The 24,619-nt window shown below is 46.9% G+C and overlaps 1 protein-coding gene across 3 annotated transcripts in view; it reads right to left on the bottom strand.

Annotated features, from left to right (window-relative positions):
- The window catches only part of AFAP1 (actin filament associated protein 1), a 127,811-nt gene that overhangs the window by 23,941 nt on the left and 79,251 nt on the right, over window positions 1-24,619 (bottom strand). For all 3 annotated transcript variants that reach the window (XM_069744773.1, XM_069744774.1, XM_069744771.1), the window contains exons 6-8: window positions 14,131-14,310; window positions 4,083-4,175; window positions 3,714-3,792 (exon numbers count right to left, since the gene is read on the bottom strand). In XM_069744773.1, coding sequence (XP_069600874.1) covers window positions 3,714-3,792; window positions 4,083-4,175; window positions 14,131-14,310 — 352 coding nt within the window. The remainder of the gene's footprint in view (window positions 1-3,713; window positions 3,793-4,082; window positions 4,176-14,130; window positions 14,311-24,619) is intronic.

Genomic DNA, 24,619 nt, shown 5'->3' with positions numbered 1-24,619 from the left:
CCATGCTTGGCATAGGTGGCTTTCCTTCATAGGATGCTGCCCTTCCCGTGGTTGTTCCTTCCCGGGGAAAGGCCTGGCTATTCACTGCTTGCGTCGAGAAACACGTGATGGTGTCTCCGCAGCTTCTTTACCTGCATCTACAGACCCTCCCTGACAGATGATGGGAGACTGGGCATGAGGTGACTGACAGCGGATGACTACCTTCTCCCCATTGTAACGCTCGCTCACTGTGCCAAGCTGAACATGTATGTGTACGGGGGCGTCGGGACTGATTGTGATCGGCCAATGGCAGAGGGATCTGTCACCAGATTTCATACTTCAAACTGCACACATTATAAAATAGATAATAACTTAGACCTGATGGTATTGATGTATTTACTTTGAAAATGTATTGCTGCAAAATTTTTCCCTGCCTGATATAAAACTGAACCTTTTATGGAACCAAGAGGATTCATAAAATGTTGATCTCAATATCCTTTTTGGAGGTGGATTTTCAAAGTAATTATACCAGCCTCATCAGGTCTAAGAAAGCCATTTAATAATGTAATGCAGTTTGTATGGTGAAATCTGGCTAAAGATCCCCCATGCCATCATACATCCATTACTTAAAAAACCATCCCTCGATCAAAACTGTGCCGCTAATTATAGACCTGTCTCTAATCTTCCCTTCATCTCTAAACTCCTCGAACGCCTGGTCCACTCCCGTCTTACCCGCTATCTCTCAGATAACTCTCTTCTCGACCCTCTTCAATCTGGCTTCCGCTCTTTACACTCTACTGAAACTGCCCTCACTAAAGTCTCTAATGACCTACTAACAGCTAAATCTAATGGTCACTACTCCATGCTAATTCTCTTGGATCTCTCTGCAGCATTCGACACTGTGGATCATCAGCTCCTCCTCACTATGCTCCGCTCCATCGGCCTCAAGGACACCGTTCTCTCCTGGTTCTCCTCCTATCTCTCTGACCGATCCTTCACTGTATGTTTTGCTGGTTCCTCCTCCTCTCACCTTCCCCTTACTGTTGGGGTTCCTCAAGGATCAGTCCTAGGCCCCCTACTCTTCTCGTTGTATACTGCCCCTATTGGACAAACAATCAGTAGATTTGGTTTCCAGTACCATCTCTATGCTGACGACACCCAATTATACACTTCTGCTCCCGATATCACACCGACCTTTTTAGAAAACACCAGTGATTGTCTTACCGCTGTCTCTAACATCATGTCCTCCCTCTATCTGAAACTAAACCTGTCAAAAACTGAACTCCTCGTGTTCTCTCCCTCTACTAACCTACCTTTGCCTGACATTGCCATCTCCGTGTGCGGTTCCACCATTACTCCAAAGCAACATGCCCGCTGCCTTGGGGTCATCCTTGATTCTGACCTTTCATTCACCCCCTACATCCGATCACTGGCTCGCTCTTCTTACCTGCATCTCAAAAACATTTCTAGAATTCGCCCTTTTCTTAATTTCGACTCTGCAAAAACTCTGACTGTTTCACTTATTCATTCTCGTCTGGACTATTGTAACTCTCTACTAATCGGTCTCCCTCTTGCAAAACTCTCCCCGCTCCAATCTGTCCTGAATGCTGCAGCCAGGATCATATTCCTCACCAACCGTTACACCGATGCCTCTACCCTGTGCCAGTCATTACACTGGCTACCCATCCACTCCAGAATCCAGTACAAAACTACTACCCTCATCCACAAAGCACTCCATGGCTCAGCACCACCCTACATCTCCTCTCTGGTATCAGTCTACCACCCTACCCGTGCCCTCCGCTCCGCTAATGACCTCAGGTTAGCATCCTCAATAATCAGAACCTCCCACTCCCGTCTCCAAGACTTTACACGTGCTGCGCCGATTCTTTGGAATGCACTACCTAGGTTAATACGATTAATCCCCAATCCCCACAGTTTTAAGCGTGCCCTAAAAACTCATTTGTTCAGACTGGCCTACCGCCTCAATGCATTAACCTAACGATCCCTGTGTGGCCTATTTATAATAAAAAAAAAAAAAAAAGGTTCCTCGCATCATGTTCTCATACACTTTATGCAGTATTAGCCCTCTGTGTCTGTACTGCTACATACTTAGGCAGGTAACTGGTTCATGCAGCTTTACATGAACACCTGAGCCTTACACTATGGCTGGTCCGAATAACTAAAGCAATTGTTACCATCCACCTCTCGTGTCTCCCCTTTTCCCCATAGTTTGTAAGCTTGCGAGCAGGGCCCTCACTCCTCCTGGTATCTGTTTTGAACTGTATTTCTGTTATGCTGTAATGTCTATTGTCTGTACAAGTCCCCTCTATAATTTGTAAAGCGCTGCGGAATATGTTGGCGCTATATAAATAAAATTATTATTATTATTATTATTATTATCCATTTACAAATTATGCAACCAAGTTATCGTATGGCATCAATGATTTTCAGTACGGTAACCAGTTCTGATATTCCGTAATCTAGTTCCGTAGCTAATGGTAATTAGGAAACCACCACCCCCAGTACTGGCCGGAGGAGGAGGTCAGGCTCACAGGAACCTCAGAGTTATACATCGGCTCCCGCCAGGAAGTCAATGCTCCGTAAAGAATAACAGTAGGAGAAATTGTACAGCTGTAAGGATGCTGGGTGGTGGGTGGTCTACCCAGAGGAGATAAGGGGAAGCCATCTCCCATAAATCACCACAATGCATACATTCTTATAGCGTGGCTAAAAAAACAAAAGGACTACATGCTTTACATGTGAATTCTCTCTTTTCAAGGGGGCCAACTAGGACTTAAAAAAAACAATGGCCAAAAATATCTGATTGGTGGGTGTCCGCTCTACTAAGCAGCATGTTCCATTCAGTGGCGTTTACCAAAATGCATTGAAACACCCAACTCCCAATCATAAGCCACGAAGCCCTGACCGGGCCGATGGACCGGGGTTCTGAAAACGGATTCGCTCATCTCTAATGTATACTGTTATCTGCCATTCAGGCTGGGGAAAGGTTACTAATATTCTTTAATGACACAAAATGAAGGAGATCAACTGATCTCCCGGGTGGCAACTTTAAAGGGAATCGGTCAATGTAAGAATCTCCTGAGCCGCCTATATGGGCATGTAGGTCATAGGAAGCTGAATAAAATGACACCTTGATATCTGTGATCCGATGTTTTATTCCAGAGATATCCATGTTTTTATTAATATGTAAATGAGGGGTTAGGATCTATGGGCGGGACACTGATCTTTTATATTAAACATGAAGGGGCATTACCAGTGTGAGACATGTAATGACTGATCGGCTGCTCTCCTGATCTGCATGTCTCACACTGGTAACTCCTCCTTTCCTTTAAACTAACCTCTGGAGGCCGATTCTCAGGGAGATCTATGTCCGGCCCATAGATCTTAACAGCTCATTTACATATTAGGAAAAATGTGGATATCTCTGGAATAAAACATCGGATTGCAAATATCAAGGTCTCTTTTTTTTCATCTTTCTATGATCTGCATACCCATATAGACGGCTTAGGAGGGTTGATCCCACTGACAGATTCCCTTTAAGAGAAGAGGCTGTTATGCTGAAACTATAGTAATGGACAAGACCTATATAAAGACAAAGCCAAGCTACACTGAAACAGACTGAGTTACATGGGTAAATCTACCCATTTGTCACCCTGTCCTTGTGAGCACACGTGTCCCTTTAAGCTTATGAGGTGATAAAATTATGTACATACCGGGCTCCTTGCCATTAACCGCTGCTGTGCCATTCTCCACATTACACTCTCCATCTGAGCTTGGCCTCTCTGTCAATTTCTGAGTGAAAGAAAGCAGAAAATGCACCGTAAATATATAAAGGCGCCTGCAATCAGCTTAATTACTACTCCAGATCTGCATGATAAAATTCTGGCTGCCTGCTGCCACCACTAGAGGGAGCTCACTCTGTAGACTGTTTGCACAAGGCTTCTAAGCTCCCCCTAGTGGTGGCTGCAGGCAGTTCTGCGGATAGGAGATCATTTAATTTTCACCGTACAACCCCCTTCAAAATGTTAATCCCCAGAAACATTACTGATTAATATAATAAAATCAGATTATAAATTAAATACCTTTTCTATTTCTGTCTTTGGCACGGGAGAACTTGAAGAGTGTCCATCCGAGTCCACAGTCCCACCGAAACTACTACATGCTTCTTTCATCACCTGCAAAAAAAGGAAAATAAAGGAGACATTATATATTATCTGATATTTGGAAACCTAAGAAGCAACATATTTACTATATTTAATGAACTTTTCTATCAATATATTGATAAAATCGGCCTCATTTGGCCCAGGAAAAAAAGAAAACCCTGCTTTCCTTCACAACGCAACATTATGAAACTGTCTGCCAGCAGCCACCACTAGAGGGAGCTCTGTATGGTGCAAATCTCTGAAGTGAGCTCCTCCTAGTGGTGGCTTTGGAAAAATACCCATTCCCTATTTTGCAGACCTCTGGGCGGTCTTTTATGTGCGTGTGCCCCCTTATTATTATTCTGGTGGGGTGTACTTTATTTTCCATTTACATCACAGGTCTGCAGATTGTGAAGTCCACATACGGTAATGGTCGCAGATTACACCGAGCGCTTGACCCAACATCAAAAGCCGTTACATGGACTCGGCCCAAAATAAACAGCATTTTACACAGAACCCCCACAATTTTTTTTAAGCTTAAGTTTGGAAAAGAAAAACAAATGTTCTGCTCGTGATAATATCACAGGGGGCCGACGGCGATGAATATCAATCACATCCGACGTCTTATTATGTTACTTATTGAAGAAAACACGTCGTATGCCATAAAGATTTGATGGGATTGTCGTTAAATAGAGTTATTCATGGAATAAATGGCGCTGTAATAATAAATAATAATATTAATTATGCATATTTATTTATTCAGGACTTCTTACCAGATTCAATACAGGGTTGAATGTAAAAACGAATACCCATAATTAATATTTAAAAAAAAAAAAAAACATGGTCACCTTTCTTCTATTTCAGAAATGGCGCCACAACTGTTATTTATTGAAGCTGCAATACTGGAACCAACCTGTCGACAGGAGTGGCGCTGTTTTGAAAAGACAGCAAACTTTTTTTTCTTCTCTTAATACTTGACAATCGCAACACTCAGCTGGAAATAAGATGACATAAGTTGTGTGTGGCACAAAAATTAACTCCCCTCCATTGGATAATGTTCATTTGCCGCGTCGGTGGGTGTTCAGCTCCACGAGTACATAGCGATGATCTGTGACTCCAGCTCTTCTGCATTGTCTGTTGGGGGGTTTAGGGTAGTCTGAATTTCACAACCTGACTCATTGGAGGGTCAGGCTGCTGAAATGTCCCGCCACCATGCTTTATACAAAAAGTGTAAAGAGAAAATGTGTTTTCATTTACTCATTTGTCTGCCCTATCGCCTTTCGGGTGCGGCTGTGTATTCTTTCCTCCTGCTGGTGATCATCAGCCATACTGCTGTAGTTCAGTCTAATCGGTGAAAGACCAGCTAGGGTTTATCTCTGTGCTGTTTATGTCCTTCACCCTGCACCTATCTTCTGTTTCTTTTTAGGAAGTGGGCGACATATTCTCTAACAGTATGTACCGTCATTAATCCTTTATTCTGTATTTCATGGGTTTGTTTTACTCACTCTGGGATCTTTCCATCTCAGCACACTTTCCCTTCTGTAGGTAGTTTGCACCCTGCTCTGCCTTCCAGTTCTTTAGGAAGAACGTGAATCCCTTGAGGGTCTTTCAGGCAGCTTAGGTCTGAGTTGCCATCGTCTAGTCTGTGATTAGGGCCATCTCAGCACACCAGGAACTATGGGGTCAGGGGGTCAGGATGACTATGGGGTCAGGATGTCTCGTCTATACAGGAACCCGCAGGGTCAGTGCTTTAATGCCGCCTTTCCTGCCGCATACATGAAGCATACCAGCTGACTAGGTAGTAGGATCTTGATCTGTGTGGAAAACCCAATAGCAAGTGTTCATTTTCCCTGCAGAACCACCCTTGAGGAACCAAACGATGGTGGCCATAGACCCATCTGTTTAATGCGTGTACACAGAGTGGAGTGAGGTTTTCTTTAAGATGAGGGTCCCACCAGATGATCTCCATCCACTAATCAACATTCAGACATTTTTGAAGTCTTATCTCCTAACCAGGGTGAATGAAATGTGAGTGTCTTACTCTGGAGGACCCGACATGTTCCATACTTCTCCTGTACTGAGTAACGCTTCATTTACCCTGCGGGAGCGCTGTAGGGAAACCGAACACTTCTGGATCGTCTTCCAAAAGCAGTCAAGAAAAAGAAACAAAATGTTCCCAAACTCATAACATATAGTCCAATATGACCAACGACTCCGAGGACCTTCACCTAATCTTGACTGGTTCACAAACCCTTCCCTCGAACAAAGGAATCCAATTACTCAGCATCCCGGGACTTTATTTTTACCTCTTGTTTGACATTTGAACCCATTATGGCCTTTTTTTTTTTTTTTTTGGCTCGTAGCGCTGATTAAGTTATTTTGGCCCGAGCTTGGTGTAAGGCAAGCTGCAGACAAAACACTGGGAAGCGCCTTGGCAAGTGCACAAAGCAGCGATGAGGAATGCGAGCCCCTCCGTCCAGCCGTCCCCCTGTCACACCTCGTGCGCTCATAGGTGCGGACTCATATTAAACACATGTTTATCTTATAGGTCGTATCTGGCGAAAAACTGCTGCGCTCACCACATTCTGCGTTCGCCGGCTATACGTGAAGTCTGGGCAGGAAGAGACTCATGTTAAAAGGCTTTTGTCTGATTATATCGGTCCTGTGCTCCTACTCGCAGAGCCGTCCAAAAGCTTGTAAACTCACACACTGTGCCACAAGCTGCTATCTAAAAGTGCCCCTCTCCTTGAATTAATCATTTTCATACTATTTCTTTCTAAGGGTCATTGTTCCTTTTTATTTCTCTTCTTTTACCCAGCTCCAAAATATACTGTCCTCTCCATAAAAAAGATAGTTTCAATTCCACCTGTGGCCACCACTAGAGGGAGCGTGAGAGCGTAACGCAGACACTATGGAGAGAATAGGTTTAAATCCTGCCTGCGTCCACCACTAGAGGGAGCGTGAGAGCATAATGCAGACACTATGGAGAGAATAGGTTTAAATTCTGCCTGCGTCCACCACTAGAGGGAGTGTGAGAGCATAACGCAGACACTATAGAGAGAATAGTTATAAATTCTGCCTGCGTCCACCACTAGAGGGAGCTGAGAGCGTAACGCAGACACTATGGAGAGAATAGTTATAAATTCTGCCTGCGTCCACCACTAGAGGGAGCTGAGAGCATAACGCAGACACTATAGAGAGAATAGTTATAAATTCTGCCTGCGTCCACCACTAGAGGGAGCTGAGAGCGTAACGCAGACACTATAGAGAGAATAGTTATAAATTCTGCCTGCGTCCACCACTAGAGGGAGCGTGAGAGCATAACGCAGACACTATAGAGAGAATAGTTACAAATTCTGCCTGCGTCCACCACTAGAGGGAGCGTGAGAGCATAACGCAGACACTATAGAGAGAATAGTTATAAATTCTGCCTGCGTCCACCACTAGAGGGAGCGTGAGAGCGTAACGCAGACACTATAGAGAGAATAGTTATAAATTCTGCCTGCGTCCACCACTAGAGGGAGCGTGAGAGCGTAACGCAGACACTATAGAGAGAATAGTTATAAATTCTGCCTGCGTCCACCACTAGAGGGAGCTTGAGAGCGTAATACAGACACTAAACTCTATAAGTCTACGTTCACATTTGCGGTGTGCGTCGTCGCTGCAACGCACAACGCAAACAAAAACGCAGCAAAACGCATGCACAACGCTGCGTTTTGCGCCGCATGCGTTCAACGCATGCGGCGCAAAACGCTGCGTTTTTTGGAAACGCAGTTGCGTTTTGACCAAAAAACGCAGCGTTTTTCGACGCATGCATTTTTTGTGCAGTGAGTCATTCTTCATCCTCCCCCCCCCCCCCCCACAAAAAAAAAAAGTCTAGACAATGTTTTGCATTTTTTATTGGAAAACGCATGCGTCGTACAACGCACCACGACGCAAGTACTTGCGTCGTCTGCGTTGTCAATACAAGTCAATGGGGAAAAAGGCGCATCGACGACGCAAACACGACGCAAACACGACGCATGCGTTTTTTAAAAGGTCGGCGCCGCCCGAAAAATGCAACATGTTGCGTTTGCCGCGCCCTGACAGGTGCGCCCTAACGCCGCATGCGGCGTACAACGCACCAAAACGCATTACAACGCATGTACATGCGGCGCCAATGTTAAAGATAGGGCCGCACGACGCATGCGTTTTGTTGCGGCGGCGACGCTGCGGCGCACACCGCAAATGTGAACGTAGCCTAAGATCACAGTCTGCAGTAAGCTGCTGACGTTGTGCAGAGGATTTGGAGCATTGTATCCTAAACAAGCAACAATTCCTCTATAAAGATATGACTACAGGATTTTAAAACTCATGTGGACCCAGGAATGAAAGATGAATACTCATTTAAAAGGGAACTTGTTAAAAGTAAATCAAGATGGAAGTGCACAGTGGGTGTGTCAGTGCACCTGCACAGCTTTTTACCAGTATGTTGACACACCTACGGGGCTCTTCCATACTGATTTGCATATGATTTCTACTATAGATTTCTCATGACTGGCACATCGGATTTCTACAAAATAGGAATCCTTTATGTGTGAGACAAGCAGCTCCACAGCTGTACCACTACTGCCATATAGGTTCCCTTATAAGACTGCAACGTAGGAACATCTGGTGTTCAACTGGGTGACAAACCCATTCAGGTAGAAATAGCAGTCATTACCAAGATGGTCTGTGACTAGACAAGTAAAAATAAACATCACTATATAACCGAGCTAGTATGGATGGAAAGATAAACAGACTGAAAGACAGATGATGTGAGATCCTACGGGAGATTGATACATATACAGTGGGATGTAAAAGTTTGGGCACCCCTGGTCAAAATGACTGTTATTGTGAACAGGTAAGCAAGTTGAAGATGAAATGATCTCTGAAAGGCCTAAAGTTAAAGATGGCACATTTCCTTTCTATTTTAGGCAAAAAAATTTTTTCCATCTCTCACATTTTAAAAATTTAAAAAAAGGAAAATGGGCCAATGAATTAGTTTGGGCACCCTGCATGACTAGCACATAGTATCACCCTCTTATGCAAGTATCACAGCTTGTAAATGCTTTTTGTAGCCAGACAAGAGTCTTTCAATTCTTCTTTGAGGGATTTTCAACCATTGTTTCTTGGATAATCCTCCCAGTTCTGTGAGATTCCTGGGCCGTCTTGCATGCTCTGCTCTTTTGTGGTCTAGCCACAGATTTTCAATGATGTTCAGATCAGGGGACTGTGAGGGCCATTGTAAAACTTCCAGCTTACGCCTTTTGAGGTCGTCTATTGTGTACTTTGACGAGTGTTTAGCATCATTATCCATTTGTACAAGGCATCGTCTTTTCATCCTCAGGTTTTTTTTCCCAGATGGTTGTTATGTTTACATCAATAATTTGTTTACATGTTATTGAATACATTCTTCCCTTTACCCATGAAATGTTCCCTGTGCCACTGGCTGCAAGACAACCTCAAAGCCGGATTGATCCACCCCCATGCTTAATGGTTGCCGAGATGTTCTCCACACATACCTTTCATTATTGAGGCCAAAGAGTTCTATTTTAGCTTAATCAGGTCCACAGGACTTGTTTCCCAAATGCATCAGGCTTGTTTAGATCTTTTTGCATACTTCTAATGCTGACTTTTATGATGAGGATGCAGGGGAGGTTTTCTTCTGACGACTCTTCCATGAAGGCCATATTTCTGCAGGTGTCTATGAATAGCAGAACAATGTACCACAACTCCAAAGTCTTCCAAATATTTCTGAATGTCTATTTCAATCAATCGGGGGTTCTGATTTGCCTTTTTAGCAATCCTACGAGCAGCTCTCACGGAAACGTTCCTTGATCTTCCAGACCTTATCTTAACCTCCACTGTTCCTGTTATCTGCCATTTCTTAATTACATTTGGAACTGAGGAAAGGGCAACTTGAACATGCTTTTCTATCTTCTTATAGCCTTTTCCTGCTTTGTGGGCCTCCACCATTTTCATTTTCAGAGAGCTACGTAACCGCTTAGAAGAACCCATGGCTCTGTCTTCTGGCACAAGGTCAGAGGGGGCTGGGTTTTTATAAAGCTGGGAAATTTACATCGCCCGGCCTTTCCTAATGATGATAGTGAACAAGTCATAACCCGAACAGGCTAATTAAGGTCCCAAACTTTTACATGCCACTGTGATAGGAGATAAATATTAGGTCGGGGTCCTAGCATATAACACATATAGGGTTCTGTAATATTTTGTGGTCCCTTAGGGACCAGGACACACTCCCAACCTCTGCAGATCTTCATATTTACTCCCCCAATTTGAGGGTCATACAATATGGCAATGAGGCTCTGGGTGAAATCTTCAGGCCTAAATGACCTATCTGTGTAATGACAATGACTCCGAAGACTTCTGCCCGAGACGATCTGTTTTCATCCCTTTCCTCATTCTAATTAATAGTTATTGTGTGACAGTGAATTTAGCGGACGATTTCCTTGTGAGCCGCCCTCAGGCCATTAGTGTGGCTTTTCGTCTAGACATACGTTTACATCAGATGTTGGCTTTGCTTCATGTTCCCCGTCCATCTTCCGGGTAAAATATTCTGTACTTCTATCACATAAGGCAGATTGTCCCCACGACCACCCCTGATCGGTGACTTCACGAGTCGATCGGGGCTTATTTGATGCCCTTTTGTATGGGGATGAGCGAACAACCGTGAGACATGCGGGGACTCAAGCATGCTCAGATAACACCTTATCTGAGGACGTTCGCTCATCACTACTGTACTTGTACTAAAGGGACAACCATTGCTAGAACGACGCGTATGCTTCTGAATTTAAATTTCAGTATTGCTCAAAGTGCATTCCAAATTTTACAAAATGCCACAAAATTTGGAAAACAAAATTGCCATTTTTCCAAGTTTAGGACAGGAAGACTGGGAGCGGCTACTGTTAGATAGTGATACAACAGCTGTTTCAAGAAAAAAAAACAAAAATATGACTATTTTACGCTTGTACGTTTACGTGGTGCAAAAAATGTTGCATGTTATGGCGGTTATTGTCCGCAGCGTGGACATTATGTCGACAGCACTGCAGCCAATCACAGAACTCAGCAGCTTGTGCAGGCAGATAGAAGAGCTCAGGGCCCTTTAATTCTCAGGATGGATGAGGTGTTCGTGGTCGAATTTCCACCGAGGACCGTGATATGACAGCCGGTAATTTAAAGGATGGGACCACCCTACAGATGACCCCTAGAGATGGGTGAAGACCCCTATAGAGGGCGCTATATTGCCTGCCAGCCATTCTTTATAGGAACAGATGTACGACCAGAGGTCGATCCGGTTACTGACACTTTTGGGACATTTGGGGATGAGCTCTATAGTAATGGAGATCACTTAAGGCAGGGGTCCCCAACTCCAGTCCTCAAGGCCCACCAACATGTCATGTTTTCAGGATTTCCTTAGTCTTGCCCAGGTAATAATTGCATCACCTGTGCAATGCAAAGGAAATCCTGAAAACAAGACCTGTTGGTGGGCCTTGAGGACTGGAGTTGGGGACCTCTGACTTAAGGTATCGATATACAATTCGTCCCTGTAGGGAAGAGAACATTTTTCATTGATAATACTATATGCCTCTATGAATGTTCCAGAAATCCCCCCGAGGGAGCAGAATGCCTCATGTGTGTCTCATTTACAAGGAATGTGAAGAAGCTCCTCGTGTTCTCAGACAATGAAAAGCAGAAAGAGAACATGAGATACCAAGAAAAACAAGTACGAGGTATGGTGGATAAGTGTGCAACGGAAAAAGTAGTATTGGGTGGTTCTCATGGTGAATAGACACATGACTGTGCAAAAGTTTAAGGCGAATGTGGGGGGGAAAAAAAAGCATAAAAGTCAGAATGCTCTCAAAAATGGTAAGTGCTAATAGTTTATTTTTATCAATTAATAAAAAGTGAAAATGAACAAAAAAATAAAAATCACTATTTGGTGTGACCGTCCTTTGCATTCAACAGGGTCAATTCTTCTAAATATACCTGGGGAATTTGTAGGTCAGGTGCATGAGTAACCAATTATATCACATGACCACTGGGTGCGGAGGAGGAAGCACTGTCAGTGATTTCTATTAGGGTATGTTCACACGTTCAGGATTTCCATCCTTTTTTTTTCAGGACAGTTTTTTTAAAAAACTGCAGCTCTTGGCAGAAAACGCAGGTCCTTTTTTTGGTCCTTTTTTTGTCCTTTTTTGATGCGTTTTTTTATCCTTTTTTTATGCAGTTTTCTATGCAGAGACTGTGTGTTTCCTAGGAAGCTTTTTAGGGCTAAAATGGCTGAAAATACCCTAACCCTACCCCTAACCCTAACCCTACCCCTAACCCTACCCCTAACCCTACCCCTATTCTAACCTTAGTAAAAAAAAAAAAAAAAAAAATTCTTAATTTTTTTATTGTCCCTACCAATGGGGGTGACAAAGTGGGGGGGGGTGTCATTTACTATTTTTTTATTTTGATCACTGAGATAGGTTATATCTCAGTGATCAAAATGCACTTTGGAGCGAATCTGCCGGCCGGCAGATTCGGCGGGCGCACTGCGCATGCGCCCGCCATTTTGCAAGATGGCGGCGCCCAGGGAGAAGACGGCCGGACGGACACCGGGTAAGTATAAGGGGGGGAGATTAGGGCACGGGGGGGGGCATCGGAGCACTGGGGGGGGCATCGGAGCACGGGGGGGGGGGCATCGGAGCACGGGGGGGCGGGATCGGAGCACGGGGGGGGGGCAGCCACACTCCGCCCACGCACTTCCGCCCGCTCCCCCGCACTTCCTGCTGCAGCGGTTCTGCACATCAAATCGCAGCAAAACCCGCAGATATATTTTTGATCTGCGGGTTTTACTGCGATTTTGACCTCACAATGGAGGTCTATGGGTGCAGAACCGCTGCGGTTCAGGAAAAAGAAGTGACATGCTCCTTCTTTTTTGCCGCAGCTATTCTGCGCGGCTTTTTAAACGAAATTACGGACCATGTGCACAGCAGTGACTGTTTTCCATAGGGTTACATTGTTATGTACCCTGCATGGAAAACTGCTGCGGAACCGTAGCGGCAATACCGCTGCGGTTCCGCAGTAAAAAACGCACTGTGTGAACATGGCCTTAACTGTATACACAGCGCTTGTTCAGCGATCGGGAAGGCAGAAGATGTGGTAGTAACCAGTCTCTGTGTCCTCTATTTCGAGTCCGGCGGTGAAGGACAGTCAACTCCCCTCTTCTGGAGCTGCACGATAAATGTAGCGGCTATATTATGCAGTGACGTTTTAGAATACAATGTGCAAACTGGGGAATAATCCTCAACTCCAAACAGGCTGCAACTTCCTGCTTCCCAGTATAGCAAGAAGAGCAGCTCTGGAGTATAAACTGCTGCTCTAACAAGTGAAACACTGTGAAGACTCAGAGCAGGCTGCCCCATTATTCTTTTCCTTGGGAAGTGAATAACTTGGCGTTATTGTTCAGTCCATCTTTGGGGAGAACGTTATATATTTTACTTAATGTATTGCAAGCTAAAAAAAAAAAATAAATCAGTTTTGCAAACGGATTTCATTAAAAATATTATGCAATTTGGCTTTTACAAGCTCTTTATTTCTCTGCACACTCAAACTTTGATGTGGTCATAAATCAGCTGAGAGTAGCTCCGAAAAAGATATGTAAGAGAGTTAGGAACAAGCTCGCTGATGGACACCCAGTTAACTCCTTATGCAGCCAGCAATAGACTGCTCGGTGCTTCGGTACAAGAAATCAGTGGCCCTTTAAATTACAGGTTCAGTGGGAATCAAGGCAATCAGACCCCGCACCAACCAGAAGTCATGGTATATCCTAGAAACATGCTATAAGTTTCTGGGATATAAATAATGGCGTCATTTATTTTAAGAAAATAAAGACGTACAGCAGCGTCTAAGTGATAGCGTTGAAATTCCAAAGAGCAGATGAACGCAGGACACATCGCGTTACCTTCAGCCATTGTTCCGCCTGCTCCTCACTTTGGACGGCGAGGACCAGAGCATCTGTTCCCTGGTGAGTGATCTTCAGCTCGTGCTTTTTCTTTTTCCCATCCTTTGGCACATAGGAGACTGAGCAGCCGGGCAGGAGTAACTCCATCTGAGGCTGCTGGTCCTTGGAGGATTTATAGCACTAAGCAGGGCGGAAGAGGAGAAGATCAGTCACATGAAAACCCCGACAATGCACGTAATGTAAGAAAACTATGGAGGATACGTAATGTATGTACTGCACCTGCAGAATAGTGAGTGCAGCTCTGGGGTATAATACAGGATGTAACTCAGGATCAGTAATGTAATGTACAGTGGGGCAAAAAAGTATTTAGTCAGTCAGCAATAGTGCAAGTTCCACCACTTAAAAAGATGAGAGGCGTCTGTAATTTACATCATAGGTAGACCTCAACTATGGGAGACAAACTGAGAAAAAAAAATCCAGAAAATCACATTGTCTGTTTTTTTATCATTTTATTTGCATATTATGGTGGAAAATAAGTATTTGGTCAGAAACAAAATTTCATCTCAATACTTTGTAATATATCCTTTGTTGGCAATGACAGAGGTCAAACGTTTTCTGTAAGTCTTCACAAGGTTGCCACACACTGTTGTTGGTATGTTGGCCCATTCCTCCATGCAGATCTCCTCTAGAGCAGTGATGTTTTTGGCTTTTCGCTTGGCAACACGGACTTTCAACTCCCTCCAAAGGTTTTCTATAGGGTTGAGATCTGGAGACTGGCTAGGCCACTCCAGGACCTTGAAATGCTTCTTACGAAGCCACTCCTTCGTTGCCCTGGCGGTGTGCTTTGGATCATTGTCATGTTGAAAGACCCAGCCACGTTTCATCTTCAATGCCCTTGCTGATGGAAGGAGGTTTGCACTCAAAATCTCACGATACATGGCCCCATTCATTCTTTCATGTACCCGGATCAGTCGTCCTGGCCCCTTTGCAGAGAAACAGCCCCAAAGCATGATGTTTCCACCACCATGCTTTACAGTAGGTATGGTGTTTGATGGATGCAGCTCAGTATTCTTTTTCCTCCAAACACGACAAGTTGTGTTTCTACCAAACAGTTCCAGTTTGGTTTCATCAGACCATAGGACATTCTCCCAAAACTCCTCTGGATCATCCAAATGCTCTCTAGCAAACTTCAGACGGGCCCGGACATGTACTGGCTAAAGCAGTGGGACACGTCTGGCACTGCAGGATCTGAGTCCATGGTGGCGTAGTATGTTACTTATGGTAGGCCTTGTTACATTGGTCCCAGCTCTCTGCAGTTCATTCACTAGGTCCCCCCGCGTGGTTCTGGGATTTTTGCTCACCGTTCTTGTGATCATTCTGACCCCACGGGGTGGGATTTTGCGTGGAGCCCCAGATCGAGGGAGATTATCAGTGGTCTTGTATGTCTTCCATTTTCTAATTATTGCTCCCACTGTTGATTTCTTCACTCCAAGCTGGTTGGCTATTGCAGATTCAGTCTTCCCAGCCTGGTGCAGGGCTACAATTTTGTTTCTGGTGTCCTTTGACAGCTCTTTGGTCTTCACCATAGTGGAGTTTGGAGTCAGACTGTTTGAGGGTGTGCACAGGTGTCTTTTTATACTGATAACAAGTTTAAACAGGTGCCATTACTACAGGTAATGAGTGGAGGAAAGAGGAGACTCTTAAAGAAGAAGTTACAGGTCTGTGAGAGCCAGAAATCTTGATTGTTTGTTTCTGACCAAATACTTATTTTCCACCATAATATGCAAAAAAAATGATAAAAAAACAGACAATGTGATTTTCTGGATTTTTTTTTCTCAGTTTGTCTCCCATAGTTGAGGTCTACCTATGATGTAAATTACAGACGCCTCTCATCTTTTTAAGTGGTGGAACTTGCACTATTGCTGACTGACTAAATACTTTTTTGCCCCACTGTATGTACACAGTGACTGCACCAGCAGAATAGTGAGTGCAGCTCTGGGGTATAATACAGGATGTAACTCAGGATCAGTAATGTAATGTATGTACAGAGTGACTGCACCTGCAGAATAGTGAGTGCAGCTCTGGGGTATAACACAGGAGGTAACTCAGGATCAGTAATGTAATGTATGTACACAGTGTCTGCACCTTCAGAACAGTGAGTGCAGCTCTGGAGTATAATACAGGATGTAACTCAGGATCAGTAATGTAATGTATGTACACAGTGACTGCACCAGCAGAATAGTGAGTACAGCTCTGGGGTATAATACAGGAGGTAACTCAGGATCAGTAATGTAATGTATGTACACAGTGACTGCACCAGCAGAATAGTGAGTGCAGCTCTGGGGTATAATACGGGAGGTAACTCAGGATTAGTACAGGATCAGTAATGTAATGTATGTACACAGTGACTGCACCAGCAGAATAGTGAGTGCAGCTCTGGGGTATAATACAGGATGTAACTCAGGATCAGTAATGTATGTACACAGTGACTGCATCAGCAGGATAGTGAGCGCAGCTCTGGAGCATAATACAGGATGTAACTCCGGATCAGTAATGTAATGTATGTACACAGTGACTGTACCAGCAGAATAGTGAGTGCAGCTCTGGGGTATAATACAGGATGTAACTCAGGATTAGTACAGGATCAGTAATGTAATGTATGTACACAGTGACTGCACCAGCAGAATAGTGAGTGCAGCTCTGGAGTATAATACGGGAGGTAACTCATAGTAACATAGTAACATAGTTAGTAAGGCCGAAAAAAGACATTTGTCCATCCAGTTCAGCCTATATTCCATCATAATAAATACCCAGATCTACGTCCTTCTACAGAACCTAATAATTGTATGATACAATATTGTTCTGCTCCAGGAAGACATCCAGGCCTCTCTTGAACCCCTCGAACTGAACTCAGTTCGAACTGAACTCAGGATCAGTAATGTAATGTATGTACACAGTGACTGCACCAGCAGGATAGTGAGTGCAGCCCTGGGGTATAATACAGGATGTAACTCAGGATCAGTAATGTAATGTATGTACACAGTGACTGCACCAGCAGAATAGTGAGTGCAGCTCTGGGGTATAATACAGGATGTATTTACAGGATTAGTAATGTAATGTATGTACACAGTGACTGCACCAGTGACTGCTCAGCTGCTGCTCATTGTGCTAATTGTGGGTGCGGTCGCTGCTGAACCTGCAGTGTGCTCCTGAGCTCCAGAGAACCACCATCTCTCCACCTGGGGACCTGCTCTCTCTCTTACCCAGGGAGGGAGTGGGTTTCCTGGGATGAGTGAGGGAGCCAAGTCCCAGGCTTCTGCTTCCCGGACCAGGCTGGCGGGGGGCAGAAGGAACCAGCAACCAGCCTGCACATCAGAGGATTCGGGGGTGAGACGCTCCACCAGGAGTCGCAGCAATGTGGCTCCTACTCCCCCCAGGTCTGCAGAGACCCAGAGAAGCCGCAAGGCTTCCATGGAGGAGAAGCCTGCTAGTATGCAAGATGGCGGCCCTTCTGGAGGAAAGCTGAGTGCTCACGGAGGTGAGGCCGACCTCACCGAGGAGGGTTGGGCGCTGCAGGGTCCCCAGGAGTCTGTGACCACCTATGCCTCCCGGGTCATGAGCCACCTCCGTGAGTATGAAGATGCTAGCAAGAGACTGATGAGACTCCGGGAGGAGCTGCGCTGCACAAGCAACAAAGCTGCAAGTTCTCCAAACCGAGGAAGAATCAGCTCCAGGCGGAGGTAAGGAGACTGAAAGAGGACATCAATGAGCTTGAAGTCAGAAAAGCTTTCATAAGAGAAAAAAGTGGACCGTTTAAGGAAAAACTTATTAATGAAGATCGATTCAGGGAAATGGCTGATAACAGAGAGCAAAGGCAGATGGGGCTGCAGCCTGAGTGCCAGGTGGATGATGATGATGAGGAGGAGGATGACCAGCAGAAAGCTCCACCTGGCAGCCCTCTTAGTCACTCAGAGGCCACGTGCAGCAAGCTCCCTGCTGGACAGGCGACGATGACATCTCGTCGCAGTTCTGCTGGCTCTGGGGAGGACAGTGACATCGGCCAGGGAGGGGCGCTAATGGCAGAGATCAAGCTGCTGGAGTCCCCAGTGTGCCTTCAGAACTTCCATCTTGGTGATGATTTACCAGAGGAGGCACCTGGGGGCCAGAAGAAAAAGGTAAAGAAGATCAAACCTAAGCTGCAGGAAGCGGTAAGCTATGTATATGCCCCCCTCCCTGTACCCCCTGAGTCGGCTGCAGGGTCAGCTCGCTGTATAAGCCCCGTTGCCCAGCCCAGCCCGGGTTCTGCTGTGGATCCGGTGCAAAGGCGCGGGGAGATTACAGAGCACGGTAATGAGGCGCAGAGCTCCGTCTCTGCTTGTAGTAGCGGGGATGTAGCAGCAGGTGCATCAGCCAAGAGGCTGGACCGTGAGGGCGGCCCGGCGGCGGGCAAACGATCAGGCCACGATGCTGTGGTGCGCTCCTCAGTGGGAGGGGGGAGCGGCCCAGTGTCGGGGGCAGCTCCGGTAGCCTCGGTGCCCTTGAATGCTGTTGCCGCTGATCACTTAGTTGAGGAGCGGCGGCAGTGTGAGGGGGTTGCTGGGGCTGGGAGTTCCGGTCCTCCTCCCAAAGTCCTGTTCTGTGTTGGCGCTGCTGGTCAACAAGATGCTGACATAAAGGATCAGCGGCGCCCCACAGTGGCGAAAGATTAGCGGCGCCTGGTAACAGTAAAGCAGCGGAAAATATCATCTGATGATGCGGAGGGCACACGTAAGACCAGGGGTGAGGTCACCTCCAGTTCTGTGGAGGAGAATCAGCCCCTTGTGCCTGATGATGCAGAGGTCAAAATGTCACCCCCTGTTGTCACTGGTCCAGCAGGAGTGAATGTGGTGGTGGGTATGGATGAGGAAAACTCTTTGTCTAGTGGTGTGGTTGCTGGTTTGGTAGAGGGTGAGGGGGTTATGGAGGTGGGTAATAGTGATGCTGTTGGTGTGGATGTGGTCACTGGTCCGGTTGCCCCCCCGGTGGTGGCAGCGCCTGTCAGGAGTTATGCCGCTGTCACCTCCGGGGGAAATGGGGCATCCTCCTCATCTCCGGGCTCTGGGGACGGCATGTTGCAACGGCGTCTCCTGGAGGCTCTAAAGAAGGGGGAAAGATCACTAATGGTAGAGGGTCGAGAGGTTGATCTATCCTTCTGGATAGAGAGGCATGGCCTCCGGGCCTTCCGAGAGCAAAGAGGGGGGGATACAGTGTGGTCCCTCCCAACAGCCGGGCCGGGTAGTGTGCGTAGGAATGTGGTCCGTCTTCAGTGGAGGGGCAATGATGCGTGTCCTCCAAGGTCTAAAGTTGTGGAGCTCCTGCTGAGGATGGGCTTCAGTGCGATTGACATCTACGCCTTGATACATCCCTATTCCACACCTAATTTTGATGTCAGCTTTGTTCGGCCGGAGGGGCTGGAGCTCTTCTGGTCGAACTATGAGTTGGCAAAAAATGAGCCCGGCTGGCGAGACTTTGCCGTTCAGGTGGTGTCTCGCCAAAACCAAGTCAAGAAAGTGACCGTGATGACTTGTAACGAGTCACTTTCTTGTTATGACATCATGACGTGGCTTAGCCGGTATGGAGAGGTGGTAGAAATGCCAAAGAAAAACCGTGACGAGTTTGGTATCTGGTCAGGGGCCTGGACGTTTATGGTAAAACTTAAGCGTTCAGGTGGTACGGTTGCCCACATACCATCATCTGCCTTCCTGGGTAGGGATCGTATCCTGGTCTTCTACCAGGGGCAACCGAAGCTCTGCCACAAGTGCGGCGACCCCACACACTTCAGCGCAAACTGCACTGTGCAGAAGTGTGCACTGTGTGGGGATATCGGCCATCTTGCTGCATCTTGTGTGGAGATTAGGTGTCACCTGTGTGGTGACTTAGGTCACCCATTCAGCCGTTGTCCTCGCTCCTTCGCTAATGCAGTCGTGACCCCGGTGGGAGAAAGCCGTGAGGCTGATTCTGCTGGGGAAGGGACTAGCAGGGGTGAGGGAGCTGAGGGGCCAAGGAAGAAAAGCAATAAAAAGACGCCTGCCCAGCTAAGGCGTCTAGACAAGCGCAGACAGGATAGGGAGCTGGGCGAGCCTCGTACTACTGGGGCGGCCCCTGTTCTGGATGCCAGTCTTGCTGCTGAGGCCCCGAGGGATGATGAGTTGGATGAGGAGGTCAGGAGGATCCACAGGGAGGAAAGTGCCACTGCCTCAGAGTCCTCCCATTATGAAAGTATGGATGAGGATAATAGGCAGTGGCTAGAGGACAAGCGTAAGCTCGGCACCAAAAAGAAAAGAAAGAAGGGAGATAAAACATCTTCTCCCGCTCTGACCAAGGTACCTAAGGAAGGAAAAACCGACTCCCCTCTGGTTGGTCTTTCTAACCGGTTCCAAGCCCTTGAAAACATCTCTTCCTCTGAGGAGGAAGCTGAGGGTGAGGTTCTGCCTTCGGCGGGGCTCACAGGGGACGCCGAGTCTCCTCCTTCTGGGAATGTAAGATCCTTGGAGGGAGGGACTGGCCCAGAGTCCGTAGACGAGGACCAAAAAAATAAAAAACACGTGGGAATGGATACTTCATTGTCATTAAAGAGGGGGAAGGATTCCTCCTCTGAGGCAGAGGATAAGGGGAGTGGGAAAAAGAAAGCCATCTAACTCAATCACCAATGATGGCGGTACCCACTCCGTTGACGCTGGCGTCCATTAATGTCGCCAGCATAAAGTCAAATACAGCTAGATTTGCGGCCTTTGATTTTCTCAGCCGGGTTGAAGCTGACATTTTCTTTTTGCAAGAGACCAGGCTGCCAAACATGGCAGATGTGTTTAAAGCTAAGAGGGAGTGGAGACTCGGGCCCTCCTATTGGTCTCTTGCGGCCGAGCCGTATAGCGGAGTGGCGGTCCTTTTTACTGCACCGGTGGAATGCCGACGGGTTATTGAGTTAGAAATGGGGAGGTGCCTGATCTTAGATGTCCTCATGAAGGGACAAGAGCTACGGCTCATTAATATCTATGGTCCCCAATCTAAGTGGGACCGGAAGTGTCTCTTTATGAGGATCAAGCCCTACCTTTTTACAAGTCGGCAGGTTGTCTTTGGAGGGGACTTCAATGCTGTCACGAGGCCCCGAGATAGAGGAGGTTCCAGAGACAAGCTGACTTATGATAGCGTCACCCTTAATAGTATAGCTAGTGAGGCTCGCCTGGTGGATGTCCACATTCGGCACACCCCAGGCCACGAGGGGTTCACCTATCATAGAGGTAACTGTAGGTCCAGAATAGATAGGTTTTATTTAAAGGAGGAAGCTGTCTCTTCAGCAGTGTCTGTTGTTGAGGTGGAGTTCTCCGACCACTGTTTAATTTTGTTTTCTCTGAATGTTACAGAGACCCTCCGGATGGGAAGAGGCTTTTGGAGGCTCAATTCATCTCTCTTGGAAGAAGCGGAGATAAGACAGTCCTTTGAGGATTTTCTTCAGAGCCAGGTACCATTACTGGATCTTTGTAGTAGTAAGTCAGAGTGGTGGGAGATGTTCAAGGAAAGGGTGGCGAGATTCTTCCGCCAGCTCTCGAGCCTCAGGAGTCTGAGCAGGTACCGCCTGTATCAGGGTCTGAGGAGGAAACTCGAGCATCTTGTCTCAACTGGAGGTAGCCGCGAGGAGATCTCCAGAGTGAAATCTTTGCTTATGAGGTGTCAGTACGATAGACACGCATCTTTGGTTTTTGAGAGGGATTACGGGAAGTACCGCTCGCCCGACCCTTACAGAAACTGCAAGATGTCAGTGAATAGTAAAGTGGTTACAGGACTGGTCGACACTACGGGGTCCCTGAGGCGATCCAGATCAGGGATCCTGGAGGTTGTCAGATCCTTCTACTCGCACCTCTTGGGGAAGAGTGATCTTGATTGGGATGAGATGTCGGCTTTCCTGGCTGAAGCTGTCCCCGAACCAGGGGTAGACCCCTCTCTTGACGTTTTGACAGAAATGATCAGGGAAGAGGAAGTTCAGTTGGCGATTGAAGGGCTTGCCCCCAAAAAAAATCGCCTGGTCCAGATGGCTTAACATCTGAATTCTATAAGACCTTAAAGGATGTTTTGGTTCCCCTCTTGACTGAGGTATTCAATGAGTGTCTTTCCTCGGGCACTCTGCCGAAGTCAATGAGGAGGTCTGCTCTGATCATCTTGTCAAAGGGTAAGGACCCGTCTTGCATTGAGAACTGGCGTCCCATAGCTCTTCTCAATGCAGACAGGAAGGTTCTGGCAAAGGTGCTGTTTAATCGGCTGGTGAAATTTGCACCCCGACTCCTTTCGGGGGCCCAGCATTGCTCTGTTCCAGGCCGCAGCACATTTAGTGCTGTGCTCTGTGTCCGAGAGGCAGTGGAGCAGGGTAGGGCTGGTCACTGGAAGGGGTACATGCTGTCACTGGACCAGGCAAAAGCGTTTGATCGGGTTAATCATGAGTACCTCTGGTCCGTCCTTCTGAGATATGGCCTGCCGGGGGGGTTTGTTGATTGGTTTAAGACCTTGTACAGTGGGGCAGAGAGTTTCCCGCTTGTGAATGGTTGGATTGGCAGCTCTTTTGATGTTGGGTCCGGTGTTCGCCAGGGTTGTCCCTTGAGCCCGCTGCTGTACGTGTTTGCGATTGACCCTCTTCTTAGGAGGGTGGAGCGTGGACCGTTGGCCGGGATTGGGATGGACCAGGCAGCACCGGAAGCCACTCTGAGGGTGGTGGCGTATGCTGATGATGTCACTGTGTTTGTTTCCTCTCATGAGGAGGCAGGGTGGCTGATGTCAGAGGTAGATCGCTACTCGGAGGCATCCGGGTCCAAGATCAACCGGGATAAGTGTGAGAGTCTCTGGCTGGGAGGAGGAGATCCTGGTTTTGATCTCCCGGACACCCTTCCAGGACCCAAAGTCTCTGCAAAAGTCCTTGGCATCGAATTTGGCCAGGGGGATTACCCCAAACAAAATTGGGACAGCAGGCTAGAGATCGCCACTCAGAAGGTGAACCAATGGAAGGGTTGGTCTTTGACCCTAAGGGAAAGGGTAAACCTGATCAAAACTTACCTGCTCCCTTTACTGATTTATCTGGGCAGTGTATGCATCTTGCCGGAATCTCTCTGGACTCGGGTCTACAGTTTGTTCTTCCAACTGTTATGGGGGAATAGACTGAACCTGGTCAAGAGGGAGGTTACTTACCGTACGAGGAGACTAGGAGGGTTGAGTATGGTCAACCCTGTGGTATTCCTTGTGGATACCTTCATTAAGATCAATATCGCAAACCTCTGGAAAGAGAGGGCTCCTCCGTGGGTATTCTCCTGTAGGGGATGGTTTCAGCCTTTCTTCCAGGAATGGGAGACAGGAGGGCAAGTGAAGGATCTTCGCACACCGCATGGACATCTTCCGGCTTACGCTACCTTGGTTCTGAAGGTAATTCGTCGGTGGGGTCTGGGAATGTGGGAGATCAGGACTCTGCCAAGGAAACTCCTTGACAATAGGGTTCTGTTGACCCATTTCCAGAGGCCTCTGGCGCTCAGGGACTGCCCAGGTCGGGATCTTGGGGTGGGTCTGCATCTTTTGAATTCTATCAGGATCCCCTCGAAGTTTTGGGACTTGGCTTGGCGCTGCTTCCATGGGAAACTGTGTGTGAGGGACAATCTGAAGGGTAGGAGCTCTGAGGACAGGAATTGTCCTCGGGAGCATTGTGGTACCTTGCTGGAAAGCATGGACCACTTCCTGCTTCATTGTCCTTTCAACACAGAGGTGTACAACAGGGTGGGCGCCTTCATTGGCTGGTCTCGGCTGGCCGGTCTCTCCTATGCGGAATGGGCCTATGGAATATTCGGAGACCTTGGTGGTCGGGACCGCTGCACCTTATTTCTAGTTAGCGCAGTGGTTAGGTATCACACGTAGAATGCACGGTGCTTAGTATCGACGCAACGAAAAATCCTCCCAGTGGAAGATGTGTTTAGGACCATACTCGGTGACCTGGTGAAGGTGCGCTCTCTGGAGTATGGGAGACTGGGCGCACGGAGGGCCGCTCTCCTCTGGAGGGGCTTTTCTTTTAGTGTGCCCTAGTCTGGTCATCTCCTTTCCTGGTGGTGGGCTGATGCTGACACTGTAGATTTTTGTTTTGTTTGATCATTATACAGTGATGTAGGGCTGCAGGCGCCGAACTTGGGCTTCGTGATTTGTAATTATTGTGGTGTGTGCTGCTGTATATAATGTATATATTGTATATAGGGATATAGAATTGGGTGTAGGTGTTAGGTTGGGTGGTGGGAAAAGGGGGGAGGTGGGATTATCTTGTGGGACTATAGGACACTGGGTTGTTTGGAGGAAAACTGGCACTGCCTGATCTGGCCTATGGACGTTGGACCTGGACTGAGGCATGAGACGCAGGACCAGCTCTCAGGTCAGTGCGGGGGGTTGGGAATGAAGGATAGCTTAGTATTGTATATATTTGTGTAATTTGTAG

The sequence above is a fragment of the Ranitomeya imitator genome, chromosome 1, assembly GCF_032444005.1.
Source record: "Ranitomeya imitator isolate aRanImi1 chromosome 1, aRanImi1.pri, whole genome shotgun sequence".
Classification (NCBI taxonomy): Eukaryota; Metazoa; Chordata; class Amphibia; order Anura; family Dendrobatidae; genus Ranitomeya; species Ranitomeya imitator.
The sequence above is the reverse complement of the archived record's forward strand: the minus strand, read 5'-3'. Positions and strand labels throughout refer to the sequence as shown.